This window comes from Lipotes vexillifer, unplaced genomic scaffold (genome assembly GCF_000442215.2).
Source record: "Lipotes vexillifer unplaced genomic scaffold, Lipotes_vexillifer_v1.1 scaffold47, whole genome shotgun sequence".
In the NCBI taxonomy this organism is placed as follows: domain Eukaryota; kingdom Metazoa; phylum Chordata; class Mammalia; order Artiodactyla; family Lipotidae; genus Lipotes; species Lipotes vexillifer.
In genome coordinates, this window is record NW_006791298.1 from 2,254,212 (window position 1) to 2,269,533 (window position 15,322).

The 15,322-nt window shown below is 35.9% G+C and overlaps 1 protein-coding gene and 1 pseudogene across 8 annotated transcripts in view; one reads left to right on the forward strand and one right to left on the reverse strand.

The window, feature by feature from the left end:
- Nucleotides 1–15,322, reverse strand: part of DOCK7 (dedicator of cytokinesis 7) — a 220,162-nt gene that overhangs the window by 166,670 nt on the left and 38,170 nt on the right. For all 8 annotated transcript variants that reach the window (XM_007464292.1, XM_007464291.1, XM_007464290.1 and 5 more), the window contains 7 exons: nt 15,011–15,140; nt 14,706–14,918; nt 14,306–14,391; nt 13,670–13,736; nt 12,608–12,757; nt 3,892–3,972; nt 1,622–1,787 (listed from right to left, as the gene is read on the reverse strand). In XM_007464292.1, the coding sequence (XP_007464354.1) occupies nt 1,622–1,787; nt 3,892–3,972; nt 12,608–12,757; nt 13,670–13,736; nt 14,306–14,391; nt 14,706–14,918; nt 15,011–15,140 (893 nt within the window). The remainder of the gene's footprint in view (nt 1–1,621; nt 1,788–3,891; nt 3,973–12,607; nt 12,758–13,669; nt 13,737–14,305; nt 14,392–14,705; nt 14,919–15,010; nt 15,141–15,322) is intronic.
- On the forward strand, nt 8,438–8,785 carry LOC103090514 (40S ribosomal protein S26 pseudogene; annotated as a pseudogene).

Sequence of the window (15,322 nt, forward strand, 5' to 3'; positions counted from 1 at the left end):
CCAAGTGAGACTTCTCCCAGAAATGTAAGATTAGTTTAACATCCAAAACCAATCAATTAATGCAATACAGCATACTAAAAGACTACAGGGCAAAAAACCATCTCAATAAACTCAAAGAATGCATTTTACAAAATCCAATATCCTTCCATGACAAAACCACTCAAAAAGTTAGGAATAGAAGGGAATTTCCTCAAACTACTACATTACATCTATGAAAAACCTATAGCAAACATCATACTTGATAGTGAAAGACTGAATGCCTTCCCCCTAAGGTCAGGAACAAGATGAGGATATCCACTCTTGCCATTTTTTTTAATACTGTACAGGAGGTTCTGGTCAAGATAATTAGAAAAGAAAAATAAATAAAGACATCCAGATGGGAAAAAAAAAAGGAAACCTATTTTCATTTGCAGATGACATGATCTTATACATGGAAAATCCTAAAGAATCCAGAAAAGAAAAAAAAATTAGAATTAATAAACACATTCAAAAAGGTTTCAAAGTACAAGATCAATATTCAAAAGCCAATTGTATTTCTATCACTAAAAATGAACATTAGGAAAATGAAATTAAGAAAACAATCCATTTAAAATAGCATCAAAAACCAATAAAATACTGGGATGCACATTTAACAAGAGAGGGGCAAGACCTGTAAACTGAAAACTATAAAACATTGTTTAAATAAATTTTTAAGATCTAAATAAATGGAAAAACATTCCATGGATTGGAAGACTTAATATTGTTATGAGGGCAACACTCCACAAATTGATCTACCAAATCAATGTAATTCCTATCAAAATTCCAGCTGCCTTTGTGCAGAAATTATCAGCTGACCCTGAACTTCTTATGAAAATGCAAGAGCTCAAAATAGTCAAAATAATCTTGAAAAAAATTGGAGGACCCACTATTCCCAATTTCAAAACTTACTGCAAAGCTAAAATAATCAAGATAGTATAGTACTAGCATAAGCATATATATCAATGGAACAGAACTGAGAGCCCAGAAATAAAACCATATATCGACGGTCAATTGATTTTCAACAAGAGTGCCAAGACCATTCAATAGGGAAAAAATAGCCTTTTCAACAAATGGTGTTGGGACAACTAGATATCTACATAAAAAGAATAAAGTTGGACCCCTACCTCTTACCATGTACAAAAATTAACTCAAAATGGACTATACCCAGATGTAACAACACGCGTGAACCTTTCAAACATTATGCTAAGTGAAAGAAGCTACTCACAAATGATTACACATTGTATAATTCTATTAATATGAAATGTCTGGCATAGACAAATCCATACAGACTAAATAAATTACAGTTTGGTTAGGTTTGGGGACTTGAGGAGAAGAGTGACCACTAAGGAGCAGGAAAGTGTTCTAAAATTAGACTGTGGTGACAGTTGCTGAACCTTACGAATGTAACAAAACACACTGAATTATACATCTTAAATGGGCAAACTGTACGTATGTGAATCACATCTCAATAAACCAGTTAAAGGAAAAAAAGAAACCCCTTTTAATGTCTCACTACATTGCAAAGCTTACAAATAAAGCAAGACTCTATAAGAAAAAGAAAAGAATTATACATGTAGAAATATTTTGTATAAAACATTCTCACCTCCAGTGCTTATTTCTACCTCTGTAGAATCTCTTTCCAGACTCCCAGCACTGCTAACAATATTCATTAAATGGATTGCAGTCCAAGCAAAAGGCATGCGGTACTTCCCAAGTCTTTGGCAAAACTGATCAGCTTGACTTTTCAGCTTCTCCAATTTTTCCTTATTCTGCAAAACAAAACTTTATACATTATATGATTACGTTCAAAGAAATGAATTAAAGGCTATTTCATAATATATAAAGGAAAATATAAAGGTTAAGAATTCTCAGTTCTCACCAAAGATGGAAAAACAATCTGTACCTTTCAGAGATCAATTAACAGTATATTATCTCTACTAAGCAACCTCAACCAGTTCTACAAATGTATGTGAAAGTCTTTAAAATTTCTGTTTGTGATGATCTTATGTTGGGAGAAAAGAAAGGACAGCAAGAGTCAAACATGTTTATGTACTGAAAGTACTATTTTATGAAAGGAAACATAACCTAGACAACAGGCTCTAGACACCAACTGCCAACCACAAAATATTCTAGGTTATGACTTATTAAATTTTATTTTTCTAAAAAAGATGGAAGCAGTTGGGCCATTCTGACATAATCACTAACTTATGACAACTATGAGGTGGGACTGGGGGTCACAAATAAACCAACAACAAATAAACCCAGAGCTGTAATAAAAGAAGCAAACAAAAAAAGTATGACAAGAGGACTAAACCCTGGAAAAAGACCAATGATCCAAATAGCACGTGCGTATCTGGAAGACATCCTGAAGCTGGCTCAACTTTTAGGCTATCCTTGAAACAAACACTAAGGTGGCCTGCAATAGCCAACCAATGGTCCAAGGGTGAAAACCTACACTAAAATCTCTCACATACTATTTCCATATAGGATATTGGTAAGGTATACTCAAATGGCAGTGTCCTACCTTAGGACTCAGGACTGAGAAAAGATGAAGAAATAGCTAAATGGTAGGACTGTTTACTGCTATATCTATTATACCTTCAAAATAGGTTCTTGCTTTAAGAGTACTTAAAGAGAATTAAGGACCCTTATCAAGCATGTGAATATGTAAGAGAAGAGTGAAATAAGCTGCAATTATACACCTATGAACTTCATATAACAGAGCAATTTAATTTGTAAAATGACGACCTGGGGGAAGCCAGAATACTTTAACCCTAATTTCAACCAGATATCCAGGAATCAGAGAATATCATGTGCTCAGATGTACCCATATTAGCAGAAAACGCTCAATTCTTGTTCCAAATCTCAGAAAAACAAAAAGCAAAACATTTTCTAGATTGTGGTGATTTGTCCAGTACTCCTCAAGCACACCTCTCCTGGCTGTCTGACATATTAAATCATGTGTTCAAAGATCCAAAAATCACCTGTTATGCTTTTTTTTTTTTTTTTTTTGGCTGCATTGGGTCTTTGTTGCTGCACGCAGGCTTTCTCTAGTTGCGGCGAGCGGGGACTGCTCTTCGTTGCGGTGCAGTGGCTTCTCTTGTTGCAGAGCACGGGCTCTAGGCGCGCGGGCTTCAGTAGTTGCAGCACACAGGCTCAGTAGTTGAGGCTCGCGGGCTCTACAGCACAGGCTCAGTAGCTGTGGCACACGGGCTTAGCTGCTCCACAGCATGTAGGATCTTCCCAGACCAGGGCTCAAACCCCTGTCCCCTGCATTGGCAGGCGGATTCTTAACCACTGCGCCACCAGGGAAGTCCTCACCTGTTATTCTTATAACTAACTCGGGGTATCTGGAATTTGGTACCGATTGTTCACCAATTATTTTTGCTTTATAAGTTTATCCAAATTCTAGAAATTAGTTATCTGATGGCAAAATGGAGATTGTATTTTCTATTTTTACCATATTCCCTAATTATCTGCAGCTAGACAGAGGCCCAGAATACTTCTGCTTTGCTAGAAAAAGTTCCATCAAAATCACTATTTTGCAAACACAGGAAATTCTTTATTATTTAGGAATTAAACTGAACTAATTTGATTCTTTAGGAATCCATTAGCTTGGGGTGAGGGAGATTTTAAAGAATAGCACAGCACATGACTCAAGCTAGGTACTGAAGGAAATAAAGAAAATGGGTAGGCCAAGAGAAAAAAATGAATTAGTAGTAAAATTCTTTAATATGCTCTGTATAGTATTCTCCCAAATTATAATTTGGGAGATTAGAAGTTGTTTAGGGTTGGGTTTGGGGATCTGAGGAGAATGGAGAGTGACCACTAATGACTATGAAAGTGGCGGAAATAAGAGGCGTGACATTTTACCTTGGTGGCATCTGCTTCTTTGAAAATCATATATGGTTCTGCACACTCTCCGATGTCTCCTTGCTGTAGCACTTTTTCTAGCTGTCAAAGACAAAAAGAGTAAAGATTAATTAAGCTTAAAAATAAAAGCAATCAGCCTGGAATGAAAGGATGGTTCAAAATACAAAACTCAATCAACATAATACACCACATTAACAAAATAACAAAAAACACCCACATGACCATCTTAACTGATGCAGGAAAAAGAAGTGGACAATTCAACACCCTTTCATGATAGAAAAACTCAACGAACTTAGAAAAGAAGAAAGCTACCTCAATATAATAAAGACCATATATGAAAAGTCCATATTTAACATCATATTCAATGCTGAAAAACCAAAAGCTTTTCCTCTAGAATGAGGAACAGGATAAGGATGTTCACTTTTGCCAATTCTATTCAACAAAGTACTGGAAGTCTGAGCCAGAGCAATTTGACAAGACAAAGAGACAAAAACATCCAAATTGAAAAGGAAGAAGTTAAATTATCTCTATCCACAGATAACATGATCTCTTATATAGAAAACTCTAATATTACACACACACACACACAAATTTGTTAGGACTAATAAATAAATTCAGCAAAGTTGCAGGATACAAAATCAACACACAAAAAATCAGTTGCATTTCTATACCCTAGCAATGAGCAATTCAAAAAGGAAATTAAGAAAAAAAATCCATTTACAATAATATCAAAAAGAATAAAATACTGAGGAACTAACCAAAAAGGTGAAAGATCTGCAATCTGAAAACTATAAATAGTTAGATTTTCTACAAGGGTGCCAAGACTACTGAATGGGGAAAGAACAGTTTTTTGTTTTTTTTTTTTGTTTTTTTTTTTTATACACAATGTATTTATTTATTTATTTATTTATTTATGGCTGTGTTGGGTCTTCGTTTCTGTGCGAGGGCTTTCTCTAGTCGTGGCAAGTGGGGGTCACTCTTCATCGCGGTGCGCAGGCCTCTCACTATTGCGGCCTCTGTTGTTGCGGAGCACAGGCTCCAGACGCGCAGGCTCAGTCATTGTGGCTCACGGGCCCAGTTGCTCCATGGCATGTGGGATCTTCCCAGACCAGGGCTCGAACCTGTGTCCCCTGCATTGGCAGGCAGATTCTCAACCACCGCGCCACCAGGGAAGCCCGGAAAGAACAGTTTTTTCAACAAATGATATTAAAAGAAACCTGAATATCCAAAAGCAAAAGAATAAAGTTCAACCCTTACATTATATTATATACAAAAATTAACTCAAAATGGATCAAACACCTAAACATAAACCTAAAACTATTAAACTCTTAGAAGAAAAAATAAAGGAAAAGCTTCCTGTGATTGGATTTGGTAATGTATTCTTGGATTTGACACAAAAAAAAGCAAAGGCAACAAAAGTAAAAATAGTTAAATTGGATTACATCAAAATTTAAAACTTTTGTATATGACAGAACACAATCAACAGGGTGAAAAGCAACCCACAGAATGAGAGAAAATATTTGCAAATCATATAACTGATAAGGAGTTCATATCCAAAACAGATAAAGAAATCCTACAACTCAACAACAAAACAACAAATAATCTGATTTTTAAATGGGCAAAGGACTTGAATAGACATTTCTCCAAAGAAGCCATACAAACGTCTAAGAAGCATATAAAAAGACGCTCAACATCACTAATCATTAGGGAAATGCAAATCAAAACCACAATGAGATATCACCTTACACCCATCAGGATGGCCACAATTAAATAAACAAACAAATAACAAGCATTGGCAAGGATATGGAAAACTGGAACCCCTGTGTGCTTTTTATGGTGTAAAATCGTAATCTGCTGTAGAAGACAGTACAGAGGTTCCTCAAAGAGTTAAAAATAGAATTATCATGTAATTCAGAAAACCTATTTCTGGGTATATATTCAATAGAATTGAAAGCAGGGACTCAAACAGATATTCACACACCCATGTTCATAGCAGCATTATTCACAATAGCCAAAAGGTAGAAGCAATTCAAGTGTCCATCAAAAAATGAGTAAACAAAACATGAGTATACACATACACATGGAATATTATTCAGCCTTAAAAGGAAGAAAATTCTGAAACATGCTACGACCTGGATGAACCTTGAAGACATTACGCCAAGGGAAATAAGCCTGTCACAAAAAGACAAATACTGTATTATTCCATTCAAATGAGGTATCTAGAATAGACGAATTCATAGAAACAAAGAGCAAAATGCTGGTTGGCAGGGGCTGGGGAGAAGAGGAAATGAAGAGCTGCTACTTAATGTGTATAGAGGGTTAAGGTCTTGTTGGCAAGATAAAAATTTCTAAAGATTGCTCGCATGATAATCTGAATATACTTAATTCTGAACTGTACACATAAAAATGATTAAGATGGTAAATTTTATGTTATGTGTATTTTACCTCAATTAAAACTATTAATAAAAGCAATCAGTCTTAAAAGTCATCTCCATTTAATATAACATCAAAGTACAAAATTACAATTAAAAAAGACAACTCACAAAATATTAAGTGGCCAATACAATAATTTCTACTTATCATTTTTCTCCAAAATGTCCCACTTTACCCCTATAAAATTTTTAATGTTTTAGGAAAAGAAATATAAATAAAATAGGATAAAAGTCCAGAAACCAAATGAAGTGTATGCAAGAATTTAGCACATAATAAAGTTGATACTTCAAATTAGTGAATGGAGGATATATAAAGCGTTCTTACAAATTAATAAATTATTAATACAATAATTGATAAAATAACAATCCAATGAAATGAAGATTACACAACTGTATTTTTTTCACTTAAAAGTTATGTATCCTATACACTTAAAATTTGTGTTTTCTATGTATACAAACAAGCTAAAAATGAGCTTACTATTTGAATAAGCACTACACAAAACAGAATATCCAAATGGCCAATAGTTCTTAGACATCAGGGAATTATAAATTCAAGCCAAACTGACATAACCCTGCAAATGCACCAGAAATAAAATACATAAATTAATGAAATTGAAATGTAAAATACAATAAAACCTGATGATATCAAGTGTTAAGAAGGAAAGGGAGCAAGTAAAATTCTCAAGCACTGCTGATGAGACTGAAACTTGGACTAACCACATCAGAAAACTGGTTATTTCTACTAAAACTGAAGCTATAAATACACTATGATCCAGTAATTCAACACCTACCTATATACTCAATAGAAATGCAAAAATCATATATAAGAATGTTTACAGGGCTTCCCTGGTGGCGCAGTGGTTGAGAGTCTGCCTGCCGATGCAGGGGACACGAGTTCGTGCCCCGGTCTGGGAAGATCCCACATGCTGCAGAGCGGCTGGGCCCGTGAGCCATAGCCGCTGAGCCTGCACGTCCGGAGCCTGTGCTCCGCAACGGGAGAGGCCACAACAGTGAGAGGCCCGCGTACCGGAAAAAAAAAAAAAAAAAAAAAAAAAAAGAATGCTTACAGCAGCATTACTTACAATATAGCCAAAAGCTAGAAATAACCCCAATGTCCATCGACTATTAGAATGGCCAAACTGTGATATGCATATAACAAGATACTATGCAGGGTGAAAAACAACCAACTATTGCTACATGCAAAAATGATGAATCATATAATTCTTTAGAATGTCAGACACAAGAATATATATGATTCCTTTTCTATGAAGAAAAAGAGGGTAAACTAATCCATGGTGATAAGTCAGCATAGTAGGAAGGGGTCAAAGAAGGCTGTTGAGTAATGTTCTATACCTTGATCTGGATGTTGGTTACATAACTGAGTTAAGTATGTAAAAATCAAAGAAAGTGTACACCTTGTACATGTTACTAACTATAAATAAAAATTTATAAAGAAAAGATAACCAAATTTCTATACACCAGTGATGAATGAAATTCTGCATATAATTTAAAACAAAAAATTTTAAATGATAACAATTAGAACAGGGTCAAAAATATCAAATTACCAGGAAGATATAGGAGAAAAGACCTAAAAACACACTGTGCTCACTGACTGGAGAACTCAACAGTTTAAAGACGTCAGCTTTTCCAAATTGATCAGTATATTTAATGCAATCTCAGTTAACATCTCAACAAGTTCTTTCTTGAGAGAGAGTATGCCTGCATTGGGGCAGCATGGAGGGACTGACAAGCAAAAATTTATACAAAAATGTAACGGGCTGGGCTTCCCTGGTGGAGCAGTGGTTGAGAGTCCGCCTGCCGATGCAGGGGACACGGGGCCGTGCCCCGGTCCCGGAAGATCCCACGTGCCGCAGAGCGGCTGGGCCCGTAAGGCATGGCCGCTGAGCCCGCGTCCGTGCCCCGGTCCAGGAAGATCCCGTATGCCGCGGAGCAGCTGGGCCCGTGAGCCATGGCCGCTAAGCCTGCGCGTCCAGAGCCTGTGCTCCGCAACGGGAGAGGCCACAACAGTGAGAGGCCCACGTACCAAAAAAAAAAAAAAAAAAAAATGTAAAGGGTCAAAAACATCCAACCTCTCTCACCTCCTCACTTCCAAGATGACCAAGAAAAGAAGGAACAACAGTCATGTCAAAAAGGGCCACGGCCATGTGTAGCCTGTTTGCTGCACCAACTGCGCCCGATGCTTGCGCAAGGACAAGGCCATTAAGAAGCTCATCATTCAGAACATAGTAGAGGCCTAAGCCGTCAGGGACATTTCTGAAGCAAGTGTTTTCGATGCCTATGTGCTTTCCAAGCTGTATGTGAAACTAGATTACTGCATGAGTTGTGCCATTCACAGCAAGGTAGTCAGGAATAGTTCTCGGGAAGCCCAGAAGGACCGAACACCTCCACCCTGATTTAGACCTGCAGGTGCTGCCCCACGACTTCCACCAAAGCCCACGTAAGGAGCTAAGTCCTTAAACACTGAAGAAATACTGTTCTCTGAAAAGACAATAAAATGGAAATCATACTCTATTAAAAAAATAGAAAAAGGAACATCCAAGGCAATCTTGAAGAATAAAGCTAGAAAAAATATACTGTTTTTTATAAACTACAATAATTTTTTTTTTGGCTGCCTTGGGTCTTCATTGCTGCGTGCAGGATTTCTCTAATTGCGGTGAGCAGGGGCTACTCTTTGTTGCGGTGCACAGGCTTCTCATTGTGGTGGCTTCTCTTGTTGCAGAGCATGGGCTCTAGGTGCATGGGCTTCAGTAGTTGCAGCACACAGGCTCAGTAGTTGTGGCATGTGGGCTCTAGGGTGTGCAAGCTTCAGTTGTTGTGGCACGTGGGCTCAGTAGTTGTGGCTCATGGGCGCTAGAGTGCAGACTCAGTAGTTGTGGTACACCGGCTTAGATGATCTGCGGCATGTGGGAGCTTCCCGAACCAGGGATCGAACCTGTGTCTCCTGCACTGGCAGGCGGATTCTTAACCACTGCACGACCAGGGAAGTCTCTAAACTACTATAATTGAAACAGTGTGGTACTAGTGCCAATTAAAGACAAACAGGCCAGTTGAACCAAAAAAGATTCTAGGAAAAAAATCTCATACATATGAACACTTGATTTATGACATGGGATACTTTGTAAAAGCAGTAGGAGAAAAAAGCAGTCTTTTCAATAAATAGTGCTAGGTCATTTGGTTATCCATATGTGGGGGGGATTAATCTTCATCTCAACTTCACTCCAAACTATATGTGTAAGGTGAAACAATTACTCTTACCAGGGATCACTTAAGAGAATATATTTTTGAATTTGAGGGAGGCAAAAATTTCATACATAAAACACAAAATACCATAGCCATAAAGAAAACGGTTGATAAATTAGACAACATGTAAGCTATAAACTTTGATTTATCAAAGGATAACATTCTGTGAGAAAGCAAGCACAGAGTGGCAAACACATGTATACGCATGTACCAAAAGACTTGTTAAAGAATGTACATAGAAGCTTTATTCATAATAACCAACTGAAAACCAGATATACATTAGGGGGGAAAAAAAAAACCCTATGGTCTACCAAGGTCTATCTATTCATCTAAGCAGGATAAATAAACTGTGTTATAATCAGACAATGAAATAAAACATGATGATAAAAATAAAAGCACAAACTACTGCTGTACATAATAAAGAGGATTCTCACAGAAATTATATTGAGTTGAAACAAGCCAGGCACAAAAGACTGCATATTGTATGACTGTGCTCAGATGAAATTCAAGAAGAGGAAAAGCTAAATAATGGTGATTTAAGTTGGAATACTAGTCATCTGGTGGAACAGAGGGGATAGTCACTAGAAAGACAAACAAAAGAACTCTCCAGGGTGATGGGGTGATGGAAATACTGTATGGCTTGAGCTTAGTCATGATTACACAGAAAAATACATAGTAAGAATTCATCGCTCTGTTTACCCCACATTTGTAAACTATACAGGTCTTATTATACGTATTTCATATGTCAGTTTTTTAAAAAACTGGTAAGTGTGACTAACTGAAACTCTTATTCACCCCTGGTGGGGAATACAACTATCACAGATACTTTGGAAACCAATATGGCAGCATCTACCAAAGCTGACATATAAATATCCTATGACTCTTCACCCTTCCTTTACCCCCACACTGCTATATGACACTGCAATTCCTCCAAATAAAGACGTCAGGTATATATCATAACTCCTAGAGTTTGTGTTCTCATGTGACCTGTTTTGGGCAATAAAATGTTAGCTGGTGTGATGTGACCAAATGCTAGAAAAGTGTCTGTGCAACTGGGTCTGCTCTCTGGTACTTATGCAATCACCATGAGAATACGCCAAAGAACAGCTCTAAGTCAAGTGACGCCCAGCCAACCTACAGACACTTGGAAGGAGCACAACTACCTAACAGAGTTCAACCTATATTGGCTGACCACACAGACAACTCAGATGCATGAACTAAAAAATGCTTATTGTTGTATACCACTGGGATTTTGTCTTTTTGTTCTTATAGAGTAATAACTAACTAATACACAGATCAAGGGGATTTTTCTCTCAAAAAACAAAAACATCCTGCTGGACTATGATTTAAGAAAACCTCCTAAATACATTTTTCTTTAAAGTCTGTAAAACACTTTAACTTGTACATATTTTTGAAATTATGTAAAAGTCTTTTTCTATGTATATACAACCATTTATGTGTGTATAGGTGTGTGTGTATATATTTTACACAATTGGGACCATATGGTATGAATAGTCTCATTTTTAAGCAGCCAGTATTCCAATCACCACCTCTATCGTTCCAGTTCATTCCCTCAAATATGTTCTATTTTATGAAAACTTACTATTTTCCCATGTAAAATAACTGTGTATACACATTTATCAACTGTATTAATATCTAGAACTTTACTCTTAAGTGAGTTTCTGAAGACCACTGCTGCTAAATCTTTGCTTGTAAGATTGTTCATTGTAACTAAGATTTATTTTAACCTGAATTCATAGGAATCCGTCCACAAATTAGGACATTATTCCTGTGGGTAAATAAAATTCATTTCATGACAATCCACTTTATAACCTTATTATAAAATTCATTACCTTTTTATGATAATTTTATATAAATACAGATAAAATGATTAAAGAATATATTTTAGGCTATTCTCAAGTCAAGGTCAAGTTAAGGTAAATTATTCTTAAGTTACCCTAAGCTAAGTGGCTTAGTAATATTCAGATTTTAGAATCTGTAATCCTTCTTCTTTTTTTTTTTTTTTGCGGTACGTGGGCCTCTCACTGTCGTGGCCTCTCCCGTTGCGGAGCACAGGCTCCGGACGCGCAGGCTCAGCGGCCATGGCTCACGGGCCCAGCCGCTCCGTGGCATGTGGGATCTTCCCAGACCAGGGCACGATTCCGTGTCCCCTGCATCTGCAGGCGGACTCTCAACCACTGCGCCACCAGGGAAGCCCTGTAATCCTTATTCTTAATTGGCTGACAGTCAAATCATAATGCTCCGTGATCTCAATGATTTAGATTTTAGTATTTATGTATTTAGGAGCTGAGTGATAAAATCATAGTATAGTTCCTATGATGCTTAATTTTATATGCCAACATGGCTAGGTTATCAAACACCAATCTAGATGTTGCTATGAAGGTATTTTTTAGAGGTGATTAACTTTTAAATCAGTAGACTTTGAGTAGAGCAGATTACCTTCCATAATGTGGGTGGGCCTCATCCAGTTAGTTGAAGACTTGAAGAACAAAGACTAAGGTTTCTCAAAGAAGGATTCTCAAGACTGCAACACAGCAATCCTGCCTGAGTTTCTGGTCTGCCGCCCTGTGGAATTGACTTAAGACTACAACATCACCCCTTACCTGGATTTCCAGCCTGCGCTACACATTTCAAACCTGTCAGCCCCCACAATCACATGAGCCACTTCCTTAAAATCAATTTCTCTCTCTCTCTCCCTCTCTCTCCCTCTCTCTCTCTCTCTCTCTCTCTCTCTCTCTCTCTCTCTCTGTGTGTGTGTGTGTGTGTGTGTGTGTATCTCCCTCCTACTGATCTATTTCTCTGGAGAACACTACTAAAGCTCCCCACTCAAGAAAAATTTAGGTAGCACCTATAGTATACGTCTAATATTGTGTTAAGAAATATTAAGATGAAAAAATAGGTTAAAGATTAAATCTTTACCCTTAAAAAGCTTGCAATATTGATAGGGACACAAGTATACAGACACAACACAAATAAGCAAATATATTTAACATTATTCTCACCTTTATTACAAGAAAAACATCTTGGGAAGGATAAGTGATAGAAAAAATAGCTGATCGTGCCAGGGTGGTAATGGCAGCAGGCGGTACATGTGGACGTAATAATCCTTTCATCTGCTCAGAATTAAGGTCAAAATAAAAGTTTTCTGAAATCTAAAAAACATATTCATATATTAAATTTAAAACCTGTGTATTTTATAAAAACTCACAAAAATCATACACAGTCTTAAAATATTACAGATATTAGACGATTATACGAACATACACTTTACCATATATTTCACTGACTGATCTTTACATGTCTATATCAAAGCAAAAAAACTATAATGCAAAAAACATATTCTAAAGAACCATATCCCACACTCTTTTAATTAGAAATTTAACTTCTAATAAAGTATGCAAAGAAATTATTATTGAGATGAATTACCCCAAACTGAGTCTTTAAAACAATTACATGAATAACATCTCAGAAGATTTGATTTAGCAAATACAAGTTGCTGGAATACAGTTCCACTATAGAAATCCATAATATGTTGACAGCAGAAGTCACTAAAGGCATTTTAAGTTTCTACTACACATTAGGCTTAGAATGCTGAAATGCTGTATGAGACAGCCCTCTGAAAAACTCCTAAGTGTAATAAAGATATAATGGCAAAACTAAGAGCACTGCTTTAGACAAGAATATCTGAAATATATATAAATGATCTTTTAGCTAATGAAATCTGAAAATTACATCAACAAAAATTCACTGTCACCATCACTGTAATCCTTTATACATCAGTTGCCTAAAACGGTTTTCTTGTATTTTTTCTATTTATTAAACTAAAAGAAAGTTGCTTCTGCTACTTGCTTTTGGAACTCTTTCAATGAAATAAAAACTAGGTCAACTGAACTATTTTATAGTAAGAAAATACTGTGTGTCTTAAATTTCTACTTTCTTCTTAAAAAATCCATGTTTAATAATATTCTCACAAAAGTCATTATTTATCTTATAAAACAACTTAAAAACAGGTTTCTGAACCTATGATTGTGACAAAAGACTAGGTTCAAATTATATAACCTTACCTTTTTCTTTTCCTTCACATCATATAAAGCCAAACTTGCAAAAATGGGTTCAATTTCAATCTCAAACCTTTAAAAGGAAAAGGATGAAGCAGTTTAAAAATAAAGTACATAGTTCAAGAGAAATTCTCATTCCAAAAATAAATTCTCTCAATACCTTGTACTTTTCTACATCTGTGCTACACCATCTATACTGCCCCTCTTCCTGAAACACACTTCTCCACGTATACCTTTTACAGTCTAAATCAACCATTACTACATACTTCAAAATCTTAAGAAAAAAGAAAGCTTGCCATGTAACAAATATAAAATCATCTCTAAGGAAAAAGATACTTTGTCTTTATATTCCTCAAGCCAAGAACAGTGTCTGATAAATACTACAGATTTCAGTGAATGTTTTTTCAAGTTTTAAGACTAGTTATATAACTGAGGCAGTCATCTTCACCTAGCCAAAAATGCTCTAAAGCTCAGCTGCATAGGCAGGATGAAATGTTTAGCAGAATTTAAAATTATGTACAGAACATTACTTTTCAAAAGGACACAAACACAAGTATAAAATTACCAGGATTTTGTTATACTGGTATTCAAAATATTATTCCAGAAAATAAAAGTTACATAGTAAACAAAATAAATACTCACTTGAGTGATAAACATTTTACAAGAAGTCTTTGACCAAAATGTTCTTTGGGCACCTCAGGAACACTAAGTCGTTCTATTGGTTCTTCCTACAAATTGACAAGCGACACCAAAATGAACATGCTTACCATGTCAACCCTTTACAATTTATTTTTTAAGAACGTATTTTATTAATCTACTACTTTTAGTCGTCACAAGTGAACACAGAAAAGAATGGCCTATTTGTCCTCAAACAGGAATCATTACATCATAAGTGTGCTCAACTGTATTTCATTTACAAAAAGCATAGCTATGTTTCAATTAAGTTTTATTCCCTACATTATCATAATGCTACATACAATTCATACTCCCAAAACATCTATCTTAATAATCATTTGCTTCTTTATATCCAAATTATCTATACCTCATCTGGTGATGGATGCAAGGCAAAGAGTTCCTTATGACGGTTTGCTTTCCTTTGGTCATCATTCTGACGGTCTATTTCTTCATTTGGAGTTCGATCAAGTAAATTGGGAAGCAAAGCATCAGGAAGTGAATTTTTCAAGTCAAAAATACTGCAGGCCCAGCTACCCCTTGGAGTATCATCTATTGACATTGAACGTCTTTTAAGATCATCCTGTAACGTAAAACATTAAATATATTAATCAATGAATTAAAAAAACTATATTAAAATAACTTCTTATAGTCATTTAAAAATAAAAGTATTACTTGTTCATCCTGGTAGTTGTTGCCATCTGGAGCTTCATCGGATTCAAAGACCTGTTTTGGCAAACCTTTTTGCCTTTCTTTCTGTTTATCTAATGTATTAGGATTAAATCCTGTTCCCAGTTTATGATATCTATTCAAAATAAAATAATTAAGGAAATATCAATTTTTGAAAATTTTTCACTTTTTCATCATCATTATGTAAGAAGCCAACTGTTCTCTGCATTATTTCTTTACATAATAAGAATATATTCTGGCAGTTTTGAGTGTATTAAACATTTAACCAGAGGTTTAAGAAAACTTCCATCCAGAGTT